Raw genomic sequence first — 16,246 nt, 5'->3', positions numbered from 1 at the left:
CTGTGCCACCTTACGTGGCTGGTGGTGTGTGTTACCACAATAGTTGTCGTTAGACGTTTTCGCCATACATGATCCTGTTGTTGCTGCGTTTACATCTGTCACTCTGCCATTGTGTCTGTGTCACTCACTGTACTCACTGTTTCGAGTCCCCATCTCTGTGTCATTGTATCTGTATGTGCCGCTCACCGTTTCCTCCTCTGTGCCAAATTCCGCCGATTCCGCGTCTGTGTCGTAAAGAGTCGAATACCAGTCAGAGTCTGTGTTGGAGTATATATATATATATCTGTTTCCGAATTTCTGTTTGTGTTTGTGTATCAAGAAACGTTCCCTTTCTGGTGGCAATTCCGCATATCCCGTCGGTTGTTTTTTCGCTTGTCCTGCGAAATTATGCATGATATATCAAAATTTTGTCCGTGCTGAACCGCTCTTCCGATCTATAAATACAGTAAATAAATGAACCGGGGTAGATGATAAAATCTACAACCCTGCCTATTAACCCTCGTATAGTGATAATAACGGCGGGTTTATTCCCCACACAACATGCACAATGCTTGGCTAAACAAATGAAGAAAATCATAAAAGAAAAGTGCCCTTCCCAAAACCACGAGTTTCCCCGATACAGCGCCGGAAACGACGAATTGAACCCTGAAGACTGGCGCAAAAAGTGATACAACAGATAATTAGCGCCAGATGCTCAACATGAAGTAGTTCATGTGCTATTTGAACAAAAGGGAACTCCCCAGAGCACTTGAGTCACACGATAAGATGTTTCAGAGCACTTGAGTCACTGTTTGAACTGGACAACAGTCCACGGTTGATTGAGTAAGGCTGATTTCAACAATAATCTAAGGCCCAAAGTCAACAGATTGACTCTCTTTTTTTGTTTTCGGGTACTTTTTTTTCTCTCCCTGACTTCCACAGATAATACCAACTCCAGAACCAGAATCAGAACCAATATCTTCACCGAACTGGAAACACCTTCACCAATCAAAAACGATAAAATGATTAATCAACTCATATAAGCCGTCTTTTGCTCAATTCCAACCTCTTGCTCCGCCTCCCTTGTAATCTCGTGCTGACTAATCAAGGACAAGAGGAGTCTGTTGAAGGTGAAGTAGACACTAGAGGTGCTGGATTTGGAGCCGAAATCAGATATGGAGCTCTATAAAGACACTTCAATCATTCAGATAGCTTTTGACCTCTTCTTCCCTCGTCTATCATCCTCAACTCCTCCAGGGAAAACCAGACATTCGCTTACAAGCAAAAGTACAAGTGTAGCATCGTTGCATCTACAGTATTGATAAATCTCCATTCCTAAATTTACCTTGACGACTCTAAAACAAATCATACTTGTGTATCAGACCCTTGTTTTCCTTAGCTCTCTTCGTCCAGGGATGTAAATGGTGGAGTGATTGGAATGCACTTTTGGACACGGTACAAACTGGTTTTGGAACATCTCAAAGTCATGCTGTGAATTGAGCTTCTTGTGGTGTATTTAATATCCCTTTTTGCGCCAGTTTAATGGTCATGAAACACATGTAGGAGAGGTTCCGACTGAGTCACAGTTTGACGACACTCTGAAAGTAGTATTGTGAACCAAAAACTAAGTAATTATCATCTTTTGCAGTCCCCTGAGTCCGTCTAGACTGGCTAAACACCAGTATATCTTCCACCTATGGAGCAGTCTGGATCCCCCAAATCCATGGGTAAAAAAATGAACAAGGAAACCCACCCCAGCAGTTTGTACTTGTTGTGAATCGTACAAACAAGTCTGAAACATTGCTCCAAGCTTTAATTAGCCAGTTGTTAGCTTCTCCATCAACTTGCCAAAGACCCACATCCCGTTTCAGGCGCACTAGAACGCACTTGTACGCCTTATTAGATGCATCGACGCGCATATATGTATAATACAGGGAGGCATTCGACGGTTTGACAAAGCCGGGGACTTGATGATGTGATTTTTGGCATTTGTTTCAGGCCACGTAGACCTTTTCTAGATAGCTGGGGGTATTTCCGGCCGCGTTGGATCCCTATTTGCTTTTTTTATATTTTTTTTTAATTTTGCCTAAATTTTTCAGAACCCGAACAAGAACACAATGAGAGCAATAGAATGACTGGAAGAAATTGGTGGGGATTTTAATCACTTTTCGAGACCGATTCAAACACTCTCCACAACCTCCAAACCAATTCTGACCTCCTCAATTCTACCTAAAAACCCTAGTCGCGTAAGTGAATTTTGTACGACATCAAAGAAGCAATCGAGACGTCGGAAAGTCGGAATTTTTCGTGTCATTATTTCAGGGTGCGTTGATAAACCATCCTGTGCAAATTTCACCGCTTCAAATCCTTAATATCAAAAGTTATGCACCCATCACGTTTTCGTTACGTATACACCCATTTCTTGACGTGATTACAATACTAATAAACCGATTCCGAGGTCAAATATAGTACCATTATCATCATCACGGCTCTGTCGTTCCATTGCTCAAGTTCTCAAAGACGTATCTATACTCTACGCTTCTCAAGATGGTGATTTTTGGTATTTTTCCTCATTTTTTTGTTGTAACTACCTGTACTGTACTCAAAACATTATCGTTAGTATAAATTAAGACTTATGTATCCATCTCCTCATCCGTGTCCTTGTGCCATCCCCTTTATCCTCCACGTCAATTTCCCTTGGACTTTCGAGCCCGTCTAATTCGTCTCAATCGACCCTGCATCAAATGATAACATGCCCGTCGAATGACCACCTCAATCATATATTTGGAGTAGCCGTATTCCTGGACGGTTGAGGCATGGATAAAGTCGACGATTTCCTGTCGAACTGCCGGCGTAGTGTCTCTGATCCAAGTCTGTTCTCCGAGCTTGAACCCACGCGACTTGAGTAGAGATAGGACCCTGTTCTCGCGGTTTCGAGCCTCCTCGGGGTCGTGAGAAAGACCCATGCGTGAAAAAAGCTCGGGTTGCGACATGCGAGACTCGGGCTGCTTGCGGGAAGCCACCGAAACCGAAGACGACGCCGAAGAAGATGCATTGTGAGGGGTGTCGTAATCGGAGGGCGACGTTGTGGCCGACGTAACCGCCTCCATGTAGGGCTGAGTCAGCAGATAATCCGAGGCCGCTGCCGAAGAGGAAGTGTCCAGATAGACGTCTTCATACGGGACTTGCACCGACGAATACAGCTGATAGTTAGACGGCGGAGGCTGGATGGCCGCCACGGTCTGATTTTGAGAATGAGGGGTGGTCATGTGATGATGACTGTTGGTCACGTGAGACGATGACGACGACGCGGACGACGTGGAAGACGAAGAGTTTTGATGATGTTGTTGCAACGGCGAGGGCTGGTCAATGGAGTAGTTGTGGTGGGTCTGGGGTGTCACATGGCCGTGCGAGTGGTGATGCTGCTGCTGTTGCTGCTGCTGGGGCTGCTGGGGCTGCTGGCCAAAGTGCGACAGCATGTTCACGTGACTCTGGGGCTGACTAACGAGTTGCTGCTGGTGCTGGTTGTGGTTGTGGTGCTGGGTCAGGTCATCGTAGGGCAGGTTGTAGGCAAACGAGTTGGTGACCGGGTACTGGATGGAGTTGCCGTATTGGGCCACGTAGTCGTCGCACCAGGGCTCGGTCGCCATTTGGAAAAGGTCAGAGTGGGGATTGTGGTAGTCCATTGTGGTCAACAGGAGGATGTGGTTGGAGATATATATATATGGAAAGTGTGGGAGCAGTGGGGGGGGGGTGGGGGCGTCAGAAATACCGCTGTGGAGAAATAAAGTATATCATTATGTTTGTCAAGGTGTGGAGAATGCACTGGTTTACTTCAAATTTTATTTTGCTTGCAATCTTGTTCTCTGGTGGAGAATTACTACTCAGGGTACACGGCCCGGTTCTGCAGAATCGCTGCATCCAAAACCTAGTTTGTCAAAGTCTATTTGACGAATGCTTAAAGATAATTGGGTTTGTCAAACTTTGAGCGTAAAAATCAGGGTTTTTAAAGGCTAAGAGAAAAGTTGAAAAATTGCAAAAAAGTGAAAAGTGGGAAAATCGAAAAATGAAAGCGGAAAAGCGAGCGAAATCGGCTTTCGCAAAAAACACAAAATAAAAACACAAAAATGGAGAAATGAAATAGAACAAATCATTACCCAACCCTATTTGTCGTCTAATCTGCATGGAACGAGTTCACACTTGTTGCAATCCAGCCCACCATCCCGAGTGGCGGTGGTCCATGACACATAGACCCCGAGTAGGAGAGCAGCAACACGAGTCGAGAACATGTTTTGAGATCGATTTTGAAGATTCCACAAGCCCCACAAGCCACCAATGTAACAATAGAGTCGCCACAGACTCTGCGCAAGAGCCAGTCGGATCCAATCGGTGGCAATCGGCTCCCAAAGCCCTCTCCCCGACTTGCCGTATCTAAGTTCGACAAACAGGGAAACGCAAGGCAAGAAAAAGCAAACCTCTTTCAGTCTTTCAGTGTAGGTCCATCTTACTCCATTGGGAAGAATTAGACGACTCACACGGCCATTTCCACTGGTAAAGTTGTACCACTGCCGTCGTATGTATGAGAGAGATGGTGATAGGGGATTGACTACGGAGTTGGTGAAGTTGGGTTGAGTTGAGTGGAGACACGTGGTGAGAGGGATGATGAGGGTAAGAAATGGAGGTGGAACGAGTTGGGGTGTTGTAGTGTGCTTGTATATATTGTTGAGTACAGATCTCTGTCTGGTAATGTTCCAGTCTGTCGATGTTCCGTCAGTCTGTTGATGTTCCATCAACGGTGCTTTTCTTCCGTCAATGGTGTTTTTCTTCCGTCATCGCGTTTCTTCCGTCATCGCGTTTCTTCCGTTATCACGTTTCTTCTGTCAGCCCGGTGCATGTCCTGACAGTTGATTTTTACTCCGGTTTTTTTCACCACCGTTAGAATCGCTTCAATCGCCTCTTCAAAATGATATTCGTCGGGCCAGTGGTAAACCCTCTCTAGATTACCGTCACGTGATTGAACTTCTACACTTGTACTCTTTGTTGCTGTACTCTTTTGCTGTACTCTTTTGCTGTACTCTTTTGCTGCCTGTCGTTTTTGTTCCCTCGTTTTCCCTCGTTTTTTCCTCACATTTTCCGGACTCGCTTTTTTTCCTTCTCAATTACCCTGCTTCTTGTGCCGTTTCATGTTGGTATCACTTAGTTCCGGCGATTGCAAAGAGACCGAGCGCCGAAAAAGCAGGGTCCACGGAAAAATACTGACACAAAAAAAACACAAAACAAAGAGTCTCCCTGGCTCCAGTGACAACCTCCGACCTGCACAAACCGACCCGTTTTTTTTTGGCACATATTCCCGAACCCAATAGTCCCCCTCCACCAACTATTGTGCTGTACAATCAGCGCCCTGGTGTCATCCCTACCCCCCTCCCGCTGATCCCGATGTGGGCATCTCGTGGTGGGGTTTGGAAAAAGTTAGAATGGGATACTACTCGCTTAGTAAGAATGGGAGTGGTACGAGTAGGGAGGAGATGAGACACCATGGTCTAGGAAAGGTCATCATGGGATGACAACACCATACTCCAGAAATAGGGAGATACGCGGGATATAAAATCAAACCGCCGATCCCTCCAACGGTAATGTCTGATATGTCCATTATGTCTGAACTGTCCATTAACAGTTCCCATTGTGTGTGGACAAAAATGGACGACATAGAGGAAGATCGCAGGACCCTGAGTCAGTCTGATTTAGAGGTCTTAAGTAGGTCTATGCACAGACAGTGAACTAGAAATCCGCCGAGACTTCCTTAACGGCACAGCTCCCATGTCAGCAGGGCCCCGTGCAACTATTGACATGAAGCTGTGTCGACCAGAAATCTGAGGTAGAAACGGCAGTAGGTTGCGTGCGATCAAGGCGAGGGGAAAGTGGGGAGATGCAGAGATGCAGAGAATGTGTACCGTCTCGTACTTACTGTTTTAGATCAGTGCAAGGCTGTATGTGGCGTTTTTTCTGCACAATACGGGTGACAGACACCGCCCCACGAACGTCCGATACTGCACCACAACAAGGAGATGCACCTGCCAGAAGATGGAACCCTTCGAAGCGGCTGCTGACACCTCGTCGAAGCCCTCAAACAACGCACCCTACCGTCTCTCCCCCCTGTCACCTTTTGAGTGTCCCAACATCGATTAACTTTTGTCAAGCCGGGGATTGCGACAAAATCTTCAGATGGCGTTTGACCGTGGAAAATGTCAAACCGGTCATGGAACAAGGGACTCCGAGCAACCGGTCATCCATCCGCCTCAAGACGCCAGTCCGCGGATAGCAGAAAAATGTGCGATTTCACCCATTCACACGGTTTTTGCGTCCACTTAAACCGTCTCCCCAGGCCCAGTAAATCGATAGATAAGCTACACCTGACGCACAGCTCAGCTTCAGAAAGGATGGGGAGGACCACGTGCCTCCTCTTGGCCGTTTCTGTCATTGGTCTCGTATACCCTGGTCAGTTCTTTTAGTGTGTGTCTTGCAGTTCATTCGTTTTTTTTGTTTTTTGTTGGTGTCTTTTTTTGTCCTTTTTTTCTGATGTTTTTTTTGTTTTTGTTTTTCCGAAAATGTTGACATTTTCTTTGTGGGCCACGCCAGCTCAGTATCTAATCAGTATCATCACAGAGCATGGTTTAAGTTGGACTAACAGAAGTCGTTTCTCTTTTCTGAGACTGTCAAACTTGGAGTTGTAGTTTGCAAAGAAGGGAAAAAAGAAGGGAACAAGAAAAGGAAGGGAAACCTCGGTCATAGCACGGCCAGAATTTGTCCAGTCGCCCTTCATCGCCCCACCCCCATTCTCACATGAGCTCGTTCTTCACCCGGTTAGTTATCTGGAAAGAAGATGGCAGAATAAACCCGGGTAGCTCGAACTTCGTCGTGGCTGCTGTTGTTTTTTGACCCCAACCAGACAACAGGATCCCATTCGCACACATGTTTACAACTGCCCAACCTTAGCTGTGCGTATATCCGTGGAACACAGACACTCCAACGGTGACCCCAGTTGCTGTTGGGTGGGTAATCCAACACCACCGTCTTTCTTTCCCAAATGATCCAATTCGGATGTTACCCAAATTGACCCTAATTGACCCAACTTGACAGCATTTCATGAACGAACTTACCCCGGCTTGGCTCATGTCATGTGCCGTCATAGTCCACGTCAAGCCCAACTCACTTGCGAACGGCTCTTTTCGCCACGACGCTAGCCAGCCGGTTTTGTCATACCCGTATCTTATCCGTTCCTAGTTGGTGAACCTCCCGGGCGGGTAGTTCACGGCCCGTATGGTTGCCACACTAAGTCGCTGAGTATCGATACTAGTTGTGATAAGTTGTAGGCTCTTGCGGGCCGCCAGAACGGATGGAGACTGGAGGAAACGTCCACTGATGTTATAGTGGTGTTGCTGTTGGAGAACGTCCTCCACTGACAAACACAGTGGTCTTGTTGTTGGAGAAACGGACTAGATCGAGAAACTGGCCAGCTGGACTTGAGCAGAAGGTGTCGTTTGGTTAATTGTTAGATACACCTGGTTTTGTTTGTGTTGACAGTCTTGTCTGGTCCTCAAATTATTATTTTTTCTGATGTTCTGCCTGTCCTTTCTGAATGCCAAGTAGAGTAACAAAGTGCAGTTGACAGGAATGCACCATTTTGTTTGGTTAGCAAATCAACATTTCAAGTAAATACAATACTGTCAGTATATTTCAGAACGGCACGTAGAGAACAGAACTACTTAACTTGACTCAACTAAACAAGTAAAAAATCCAGAGTCCCGTAAATCACAATTATCCCCTCATCTGCAATTCCCTCAACCACAACGCCGACACAAAGAAACACAAACCCATCATTCCTTGTGTGCCAGCGTCTTATCCTTCTGCTAGGGTCCCAGCCGCTAGTTCCGAATCTCTCTCACGATGCGGCTATCCACGGAGGCTCTATGGTTTCTTCACATAGCTCGCGGCTCGCGAGATGGCGGTTAGTGCCATACTACACTGTTCTTGTAACACTGGCTACTAAGTCGGACTGTGCCTGGACTACGATCCACGTGTGTTGCTGGCAACATACACGAACTGGGCACAGTCGACGATATGGCGCCTTAAGCAGAGAGCCAAGCCGTCGGAGACGCATTGTGAGTCGATATTGCGGCCCGCAAAATACGACGGTGACATGATTGTTTTCGAAGCAATCATCTCAAGCACAATCTGGGGGTCCGGATGCGGAGAAGAGTTATACGTCTTGCATGGTGGGTACAGTGCAGTACGCACAAGGACATGTACTTGTAACGTCGGTACTCAAGTCGGATCGGAACATTGTTGCAAGTTGGGAAAATGAGATTCAATGTTCCAGCTACAGTACAGGCGGGGTCTCATCTTGTCTTTCAGTCGTTGTGTAGTTAAGGGTCCGTATATAGTTAGGGTTATAGCTAGCATTAGATGGGGCTAGTTGGAGATGTAATGTAGATTGGCAAAAATTCGTCACAAGACGGTGAAAACCGGGTCAAACTCTGTGGAGATGTATTGGTGTATTTTTTGTGCAATATTTGTAATACCTTTTTTTTTTTCTTTTTTATGACGAAACTAAAGGTGGGGTTCATGTTTTCTGTTCAACCAAAAAAAAAAAAAAAAAAAAAAAAAAAAAAAAAAGTCTTATTTCTCCTAAATTATATCCCATCATTCAACTTTAATTATTCTGTCATCCCGTTGGATTGAAATTTCTTCTAGTGTTTGTGGGAAAAATCGCACAAAATCTCAATTACAAGTCGCTCCAATCCGTCCAATTTTGCGCCGGAAAAGTGGCTATTTTGGTCTTGGTACCACCCCAAGCTCCGCCGATCCACCCACAACTGTCGCCCTAATGAAGACAGTAGACCCGAATCCCCCAACTCTATCGATCCATCTCCAAATAACGTGATCATCAGATGTAACATTCCGCCAATGTGACAATTGTACGTATGTTCAACTTCGACTCAGCGCTGGTAGGAGCCGGAATGTCCCCCTGGCTGGTTTCTGTTTCGAGCCAGGTCTCACTGCACTTGTTTCTGTGCTCAAACCTGTGGTGAAAAGTCTCGTTTTGTTCAGAAGTACATACTGTACAGTACATACTTGAATGGGACCAGCCCACAATCACCAATCACCAGATGAAGCTATTACATCCGAGATAGGGCTGATCCGTAGCGTTCCACTAGTCCGACTATCTGCTCTTAGGTCGCCGCATAGGTTTTCCAGAGACGTCTAGCGTTGTTTAGGGTGGTGGAGCTAACCAGAGCCGAAAGCTGGGGGAGGGTGCAACATATCATTCTTGTTGATCCAGTGATTAGTGATGGGATTTGGCGGGCTCATTTTACTCAGGAGAGGGCTCCGAATGAAATGATAGTAGTTTGAATCGTGTACCCTTTCTGGATCGCGATCTAGACCCAAAAAAAGCCGATTTGTCCGACACGACTCTGCGAGATTTACTCAGACTCAGGTCTAACAATGCACAACGGTTCTTTCGCAGAAACTAGACCCTACCTGGTGCACGACAATGTCTTGTCTGTCTCTCATTTTCTCCAGCAACGTAACAATAACAATAGCTATGTGACATGGACGGTGTAAGACAAGACTGGGCTTTTGCTTTTGTCGGTCGGGTTTTTGCAGGTCTGGATTTTGTTTTTCTGCCCGTGTAAGACACCTCAGGGCTATTTTTATCGTCGCACACGGCACTCTTGAGACATAGGGCAGCATCGGTGACTTGAATGGTACGACTGCTGCTCTACGATACTGATTATGTCATCACAGATGGTGTGATAGTGGTGCAGACCCAAAATCAGCGCAGAATGACCTCCACACAGATACCACATGGCGGCACAGAAACTGGTATGTATGTTAAGTACAGTATGTACGAATATTTGTACTTGTTTTTATCTAAAACTGGCTTGGCGAAAAAGAAAACTCGACTCTTGAGTTCGGACTCAGATCTGCGTATGGGTGACTATTTTCTCTGGTCTTTTTTCCCCCATTTTTCCCCATTTTTCCCCATTTTTCCCCCATTTTTCCCCATTTTTCCCCATTTTTTTCTATTTTTCCCCATCTTCCCCATTTTTTCAATTTTTTTATTTTCTTTCAAGTGTTTCTTTCTCCCCATTCTCCTAAATTTTACTTCAATTGATCAACTAAACACACAACTCTTCAATCTGCACCAGCAGAGACTAGAATGTCGCCAATCTCGGGCACCTCATTTATCACGACATCCTGTCGCTATAATCAACAACACCGACGTCATTAACTGCCACTAAATTCCTCCAACATCTTCCAAACACAGAGGCTTATTCGGATCAAGCTCATCGGCGTCGGAGAGTGAGGGATAAGTACAGTATCTTGCAACGGTCTCATATTGATCTCCGCTTGGAACTGGGGCACCATATGAAAAAGTGTGGTGGACATTACATAAAGAGCGTGGTGGGCACTACATGAGTTGTGTAATGGGCACTACATGCACTGTGTGGTCACTACATGAGCGTTGTAATGGACACCACATAGCTGCGTGAGCACCATCATACACCCACCGTGAGCACATCCAGCCTTCGTGGTCATCCGTATGATCACGTGCTTCTTAACTCGGCCGTTAATAGTTGCCGAACCCTCTTTCCTCTCTGCCCTTTTTTTTCGCCTTTTTCGTCCATTTAGTCCACTTCCCCGTTCTCACGTATAACGTCTCACCTCCAATGAGCTTAATGCAAGACAGGCACCGACAATCGCCGAATACATGCCAACACCTGTATGTACGGTCAACGTGGACAAACAGTCATGGCATGACCAATGTGATATCCGCCACAAGACCCATGTCATGCCAACCACATGCCTCATGTAATGCCACAACCTGCCTCGTGTAATCCCGCAACAAGGCTCAAGTGTTGGGGGGAGGAGGGACAAAAAATAAAAAATAACAAAATACATCTCGTCCGACATGGGAGTGTTTCATGAGATGGCACGGCACGCCAAGACTTGCTCTCAGCGCCCTGCTTGCTCTGCCTCCATGCATACTGAAACGCATAATATCTTCTTTGTCCGATAGCCGAGATGGGTAGCGGATCCGACGAGCTCAAATCGATATCTGAAATACAAATTGCAAAAGGGAAAAATCAAATATTATCATAACCTCCTCCAAATGTCGATTCGCTTTTTCTCTTTATTTTTCCAATTTTTCTCGATTTTTTCGCGATTTTAATTGCCACTTACTGGTGGTATTTTGCTCGTGCAGGCTCCCTGCATATCAGCAGACTTGTTCCTTTTTTCGATTCGTCTGATCTGATTGTCAAGCGGCGTTTTTTCCAACCAATAATTCGGCATGGTCACTTCCGCAGGTACGAGTACATTACGAGGATGTAAACAAACTGGAATGATGGGGTTTGTGGTCTACGTGCAATTTTTTCTGCATTTTTGTTTTATTGTTTTGTTTTTTATTTTCTTTTCTTCAATTTTTTATTTTGGACCGAAAATGGATCCCTACTTGCCAATTTAGTTCCTATCGGAGTTTAGACCTGATGTCAAGCACCACCCCACCATCCATCATCTGGTCCAACTCCGACACCCCTCATCTGATCCAACGTCTTTCATTTCTTTCATCTGTTTCCGGCTCGTATCTGGGTACTCGTACAGTGATTGCGGTGAAAGTCTGAAAAATGAAGAAAAAAAATTAAATTAAAACATTAAATATTAAAAAAAAATTAAAAAATTAAAAAGTCAACAATGCAAGGCAATACGCATAGAAAAAGCGGAGTGGTTAGTAGAACATGATAAAACGTGTCATTCCAGCAAAACAAATTATGGATCTCATATCCAGATTCTATATAGTTTTTGCGGCCTTTGGTTTTGCAGGGTTTTTTCGTGAGTTTCGAAAAACTATTATTTCCAATTATCATCATTTCATTTTTTTGCCGATCTTTATAAGGAAATTCACAGTACTCTTCTGTACTGAAAATCAAAATCAAATTGTAATAATAATAATAAACTAATCTTCTTTGCGAGGGGGCTCTTCGGTTCCATGCATAAATCGGACAAGTCCTGCAGCCCTAACCCACCGCTGTGAAGTTCCTTTGTTTACCCCAAACCCACAACTATAACCGAAACGTGTATTCAATTTAGACTTTTGATCCACCTAAAATCTTATCTTGTTGGAGCAAAAAGTATTATTATCAGACCCTGGAACCTAAAACACCAAAACGCGATATCATTTTCCAACATTTTCATTGTCGGAACAACGAAATAGACGAGAGTGAAGGAAAGAGCACGTTAGAGAGAATGACATTGTGGGTTTCACAACCGCGGGTTGATTTTCGCCATTGTTGACGGAACTTTAACTGTGTGGCAGAAATCAGCTCTAGGCAGTTATAGATGGCCAATAGATGGCCCTAACCATTTCTGGGGAACAACCGACATTAAGTACGAGTTGCAGGAGCTTTCTAAGGTGATTGATAAGTTGACCAAAATAGTTTTCTAGTTGACGATAGGGAGGACAGATTTTTATTGTATTTTTTCATTATGTTTATTATCATTTTAGTATTATTTACAATTTTTAATTTTTGTCATTTATTTTTGTCATTTATTTTAATTAATCCATTTATTTCATTTATTATTTATTATTCCCACAAAAAAAACCCTGACTCATTTATTAACTTCAAAATTCCCCCAACCAAACCCCCTCCAACCCCACCTGTCATAATCTTGTAACAGCCGCCCAAATTACCCGCGCGTCCGCGGACTCGACGCTCACCTGTCTCTCTCTCTCTCGGCTTGTCATGGTCTTCATGCTGACACTCGTACTCCAGCTGACACTCGTACTCCAGCTGACACTCGTACTCACCTTGTCACACGGACTTGGGCATCACGTGACATGCATATCGGATGGCTCCAAACTCAACACTAAATGTTTCAGAGTCAAAGTCCGAGAGTTTGCTTTAGACACATGTGTGTGAGAGTGTATGTATGGCTATGTGCAGTTGTATACGGCTTGCACTGGGGACTTGATAGTCTTTGGTGTCGATCTTAGGAGTTTATTTGGTGTAGAAATGGAGCGAGTAGCGAGGGAGGGCGTAGTGGGCGGAGTGAGGGCGGAGTGAGGGCGAGTGAGGGCGAGTGGGGGCGAGTGAGGGCGGAGGTATGGGAGGAACTAGGAGGGTCACGTGTTTGGGGTGTGTGGTGGTTGTTCATATTAACTTGACGCTATCTCTCTCTTGACGTTTATTATTTGTATTAGATGTTCCGATGGTTCTACATCCACTTGTAGTAGAACTCGCCTTTCTGAACCACAATTATCTCATCACTGGTACAGCGAAATGCATGGAACTTTTGGGCCACAGTTGAATGCGTCTGGTCGGTGGGCTTCAGCCTCTTTGAAAATAACAAAAAAGCAATCCAATTTCCAATTCGGAACCGCCCCTGTCCCCACTCCTTCTTGTATGGTGTCGGAGGATTGAGTCTGGTGTAGAGTTTGACAGAGGAAAAATGTTAGACGGTTGATTTGTGCTGTTTCAAGCGAGTCGAAAAATGTAGAAAAGAAGACATGAAGTTGATCAGAGTAATTGCAGAGGTCTAATTGACCAATTTTTCAACTTTTGGGTGTCTTGGATCTCTTCAATCGTGCGTTTTGGATGATTCTGTAGTGACCCTTTTTTTTTTTTTTTTTTTTTCCTTTTTTTGCTCTTTTTCCTTTTTCACCTTTTTTTTCTGACAGCCGTCGGAGGGACTTGGGCGCGTCCATTACGCTTCGGAGATATGCCGGAGAATACCCGCGGCTCGAAAAAGCCGTGGTTACTGCTCAGCCGGCATTTGTTCCTCGATTCGCTTGAGCAAGTCGTTTTGAGACAAGGGAATGACGGCTTGACGAATACGCCAGACCAAGAAAAGAGCTGCAGAGAAAATGGAAGAATTTGGGGAATTCGGGGTAAATCAAGGATTGAGGGAAAATAAGGGAGTAGGGAAAATTGAGCAAATTGAGCAAATTGGGGGAAAAAAAACAAAATTAACGAGAAAAAAAAAATTGGCCAAAATGCGGGAGACAAAAAAAATTAAATTAAATTAAATTAAATAATAATAAAAAAATCCCGGTTTGGGCAATTACACAACTGACTGTCGGTAGGATTGCTTGATTGCTCTGTCACGTGATTCCACTCTCTCCGGCAATCAAGATTTCGGCATTTCCTTTTTTTCTTTAGGTTGGTGGAAATCGTTCATCGGTACGATTCAGATTCGGTTGGACTTCATTTGTCAGCGATAAGAGAAAGTTATTTTTTGAGTCTGCGAATGGGAATAAAAGATAATTAAATGATATTTACATTGAAAAAATAAAAAATCAATAAAAAATCAACAAAAAATCAATAAAAAATCAATCTTTTAAACCCACAGTAGCCTAAAATTTGATACTAATTAACAGGTATATTTGTATCTTATTATTTCCCTTCGGTTTTTTCATTTCATCTCATCACCTTCGCTCAAATACTCACGTGAATTCTTGTTTGATCGCCAAAACTTGCCGCCCATTTTCCTCTTTGTGTTTTCGTTTATAGCTTCCTCTTTGGGCTAATCCCGTTTACAGCTTCCATTTCGGGGGCTTGGGTTCCACCTTCTGTTTTGGGACGGCCCGCACAATAAACTACAGCTGACTAAAGAAAAAATCTGACTAATGTGTTTTGTTCGGAATAACGTGACCATTTCAAGGGTCTCGTCGACAATGTCATATACTGTGCCAAATTCCCCCCTGTCACACTGAGTCTCATATCAATTGGAACCGTATTTGACATATACTCAATGTTAATCAGATCAGACAAGCTTAGTTGTCGTGAATGACGCTGGCAATGTCATGGCCATCACATGGGGGACGTGGTTAGTGCGTTCCAGATCTATCTATGTCAAGAGTACGTCATGCCAACGGTTTTTCGGAAAGATTTTGGCCCAAACAAAGTCAGATCACAACCAGATTCTTACTACCGTATGTACGTGTGTATTACTCAGGGTATGTCGGATTCCGATACCAACATTTGTGAAGTGGTGCCCACCCGAACAATGTCATGCCCACCACAGAGCCGATGTAACGCTACCAAAGAGGATTTCGGGTATTGGTCGATCGAAATGAGCTTGCAGACATTTAGGTGTGTTTGTCTGAAGCTATACCATGTGTTCCGTGTAGATCCCTGGTTGGTTTTTGTGTTGCTTATGTAATCGGATGGAAAGAGCGACTGGAATTTTTTGCTGTCACTATGAGCATTGGATTGAGAGTGGTTGATATTCTGTTCGTATTGTCTTAAATTGTTGTTGTCGTCTAGTTTGATTATCTCTTGATGGCTCTTAGATGCTCCTGGAAAGAGGTGGTAACTTGGAGAGTTGTTCATGGAACGAGATTCGGAGTCGCTATGGACGAGAAGTTGATAAAAGTTCTTTTTGAACCAGCTCGATTCGCTATTAGGACTTTCTCCCTCGGTTTATCACAATAGTCAACGATTGGGCGAATCGGATTCAAATCGACGCGACTTTTGATGTTCATCTTCTCGGCAAAACTGAAAGCCAGGGTGTCGTGAAGGAAAGAAATGTTGATCCTTGTTGTCCAGCAGACGAATCAGATCAGACTTGTTTTTGGTCCAGTAATATCTTATAACAGTGTGAGAATGCTGTCGGTTCGTTGTTCATCTGTTCTAAGACGAGCCACCCGAGCAGAATGAAAAGGAGCTGGGTTCTCTACAAGTTGAGTTGTCTATGCGTTGAGTTGTCTACAAGCACAGATATTTATTACGGATTTACTTACCGATATTGCCTTCTTTTTGGTGGGTATAATCTGGAGGCAGTTCTATAGCTCACACTTTGTCTGCAGTCCTCCATCAATCTGCTGAGAATGAAGACATCAACTTGATAGAGACCTGAAGAACGTAATGATAGTAATTTTGATGTTACAAGGCTCTCTTTGATACTCCCCGGTTAGGACGTTTCTGTTTGAACTTGCACTTGTACTTGTATAAGTACTTGTACAGTAGGACATTCACACCCGGATCAGCTCACACTATTTTGTGCACTCTGGAAACACAATAATTTCGGGTTATAACCACCATCTCAGCCAAATAGCGTCAGATAGAACTTGAACACTTGCTTTGGTAGATACGTGTACTTGTACTCCATTACTTGTGCTTGAACAACTTGGAGTCCCTACTTGTACTTGCACCTTTCTTCCAGGACCCTATCAAAGGAAACCTCAATCACTGCTAGAGAGAAT

At 44.3% G+C, this 16,246-nt stretch overlaps 5 protein-coding genes across 5 annotated transcripts; 2 read left to right on the top strand and 3 right to left on the bottom strand.

Moving 5' to 3' along the window:
* Positions 1–2,666: 2,666 nt before the first annotated feature.
* Positions 2,667–3,665, bottom strand: YALI1_C22322g (uncharacterized protein; the record flags this gene model as incomplete). The annotated part of the gene is made up of 1 exon (XM_066094092.2): positions 2,667–3,665. The coding sequence occupies one exon, from the start codon at positions 3,663–3,665 to the stop codon at positions 2,667–2,669; it is 999 nt and encodes a 332-aa protein (XP_065950164.2).
* Positions 3,666–4,142: 477 nt separating this feature from the next.
* On the bottom strand, positions 4,143–4,769 carry YALI1_C22311g (uncharacterized protein; the record flags this gene model as incomplete). The annotated part of the gene is made up of 1 exon (XM_068282421.1): positions 4,143–4,769. One exon carries the CDS (start codon positions 4,767–4,769, stop codon positions 4,143–4,145), a length of 627 nt encoding a protein of 208 aa, XP_068138522.1.
* A 2,199-nt stretch (positions 4,770–6,968) lies between these two features.
* YALI1_C22282g (uncharacterized protein) lies at positions 6,969–7,659 on the bottom strand (the record flags this gene model as incomplete). Its single annotated transcript, XM_068282420.1, has 4 exons — positions 6,969–7,245; positions 7,290–7,493; positions 7,537–7,607; positions 7,657–7,659. The coding sequence occupies 4 exons, from the start codon at positions 7,657–7,659 to the stop codon at positions 6,969–6,971; spliced, it is 555 nt and encodes a 184-aa protein (XP_068138521.1).
* Positions 7,660–7,923: 264 nt separating this feature from the next.
* YALI1_C22278g (uncharacterized protein) lies at positions 7,924–8,341 on the top strand (the record flags this gene model as incomplete). The annotated part of the gene is made up of 2 exons (XM_068282419.1): positions 7,924–7,984; positions 8,028–8,341. The coding sequence occupies 2 exons, from the start codon at positions 7,924–7,926 to the stop codon at positions 8,339–8,341; spliced, it is 375 nt and encodes a 124-aa protein (XP_068138520.1).
* A 1,483-nt stretch (positions 8,342–9,824) lies between these two features.
* On the top strand, positions 9,825–10,283 carry YALI1_C22260g (uncharacterized protein; the record flags this gene model as incomplete). Its single annotated transcript, XM_068282418.1, has 1 exon — positions 9,825–10,283. The coding sequence occupies one exon, from the start codon at positions 9,825–9,827 to the stop codon at positions 10,281–10,283; it is 459 nt and encodes a 152-aa protein (XP_068138519.1).
* Between the last annotated feature and the right edge of the window lie 5,963 nt (positions 10,284–16,246).

This window comes from Yarrowia lipolytica, chromosome 1C, assembly GCF_001761485.1.
Source record: "Yarrowia lipolytica chromosome 1C, complete sequence".
In the NCBI taxonomy this organism is placed as follows: Eukaryota; Fungi; Ascomycota; class Dipodascomycetes; order Dipodascales; genus Yarrowia; species Yarrowia lipolytica.
Note: the sequence above shows the minus strand (reverse complement) of the source record. Positions and strands in the feature narration are given on the sequence as shown.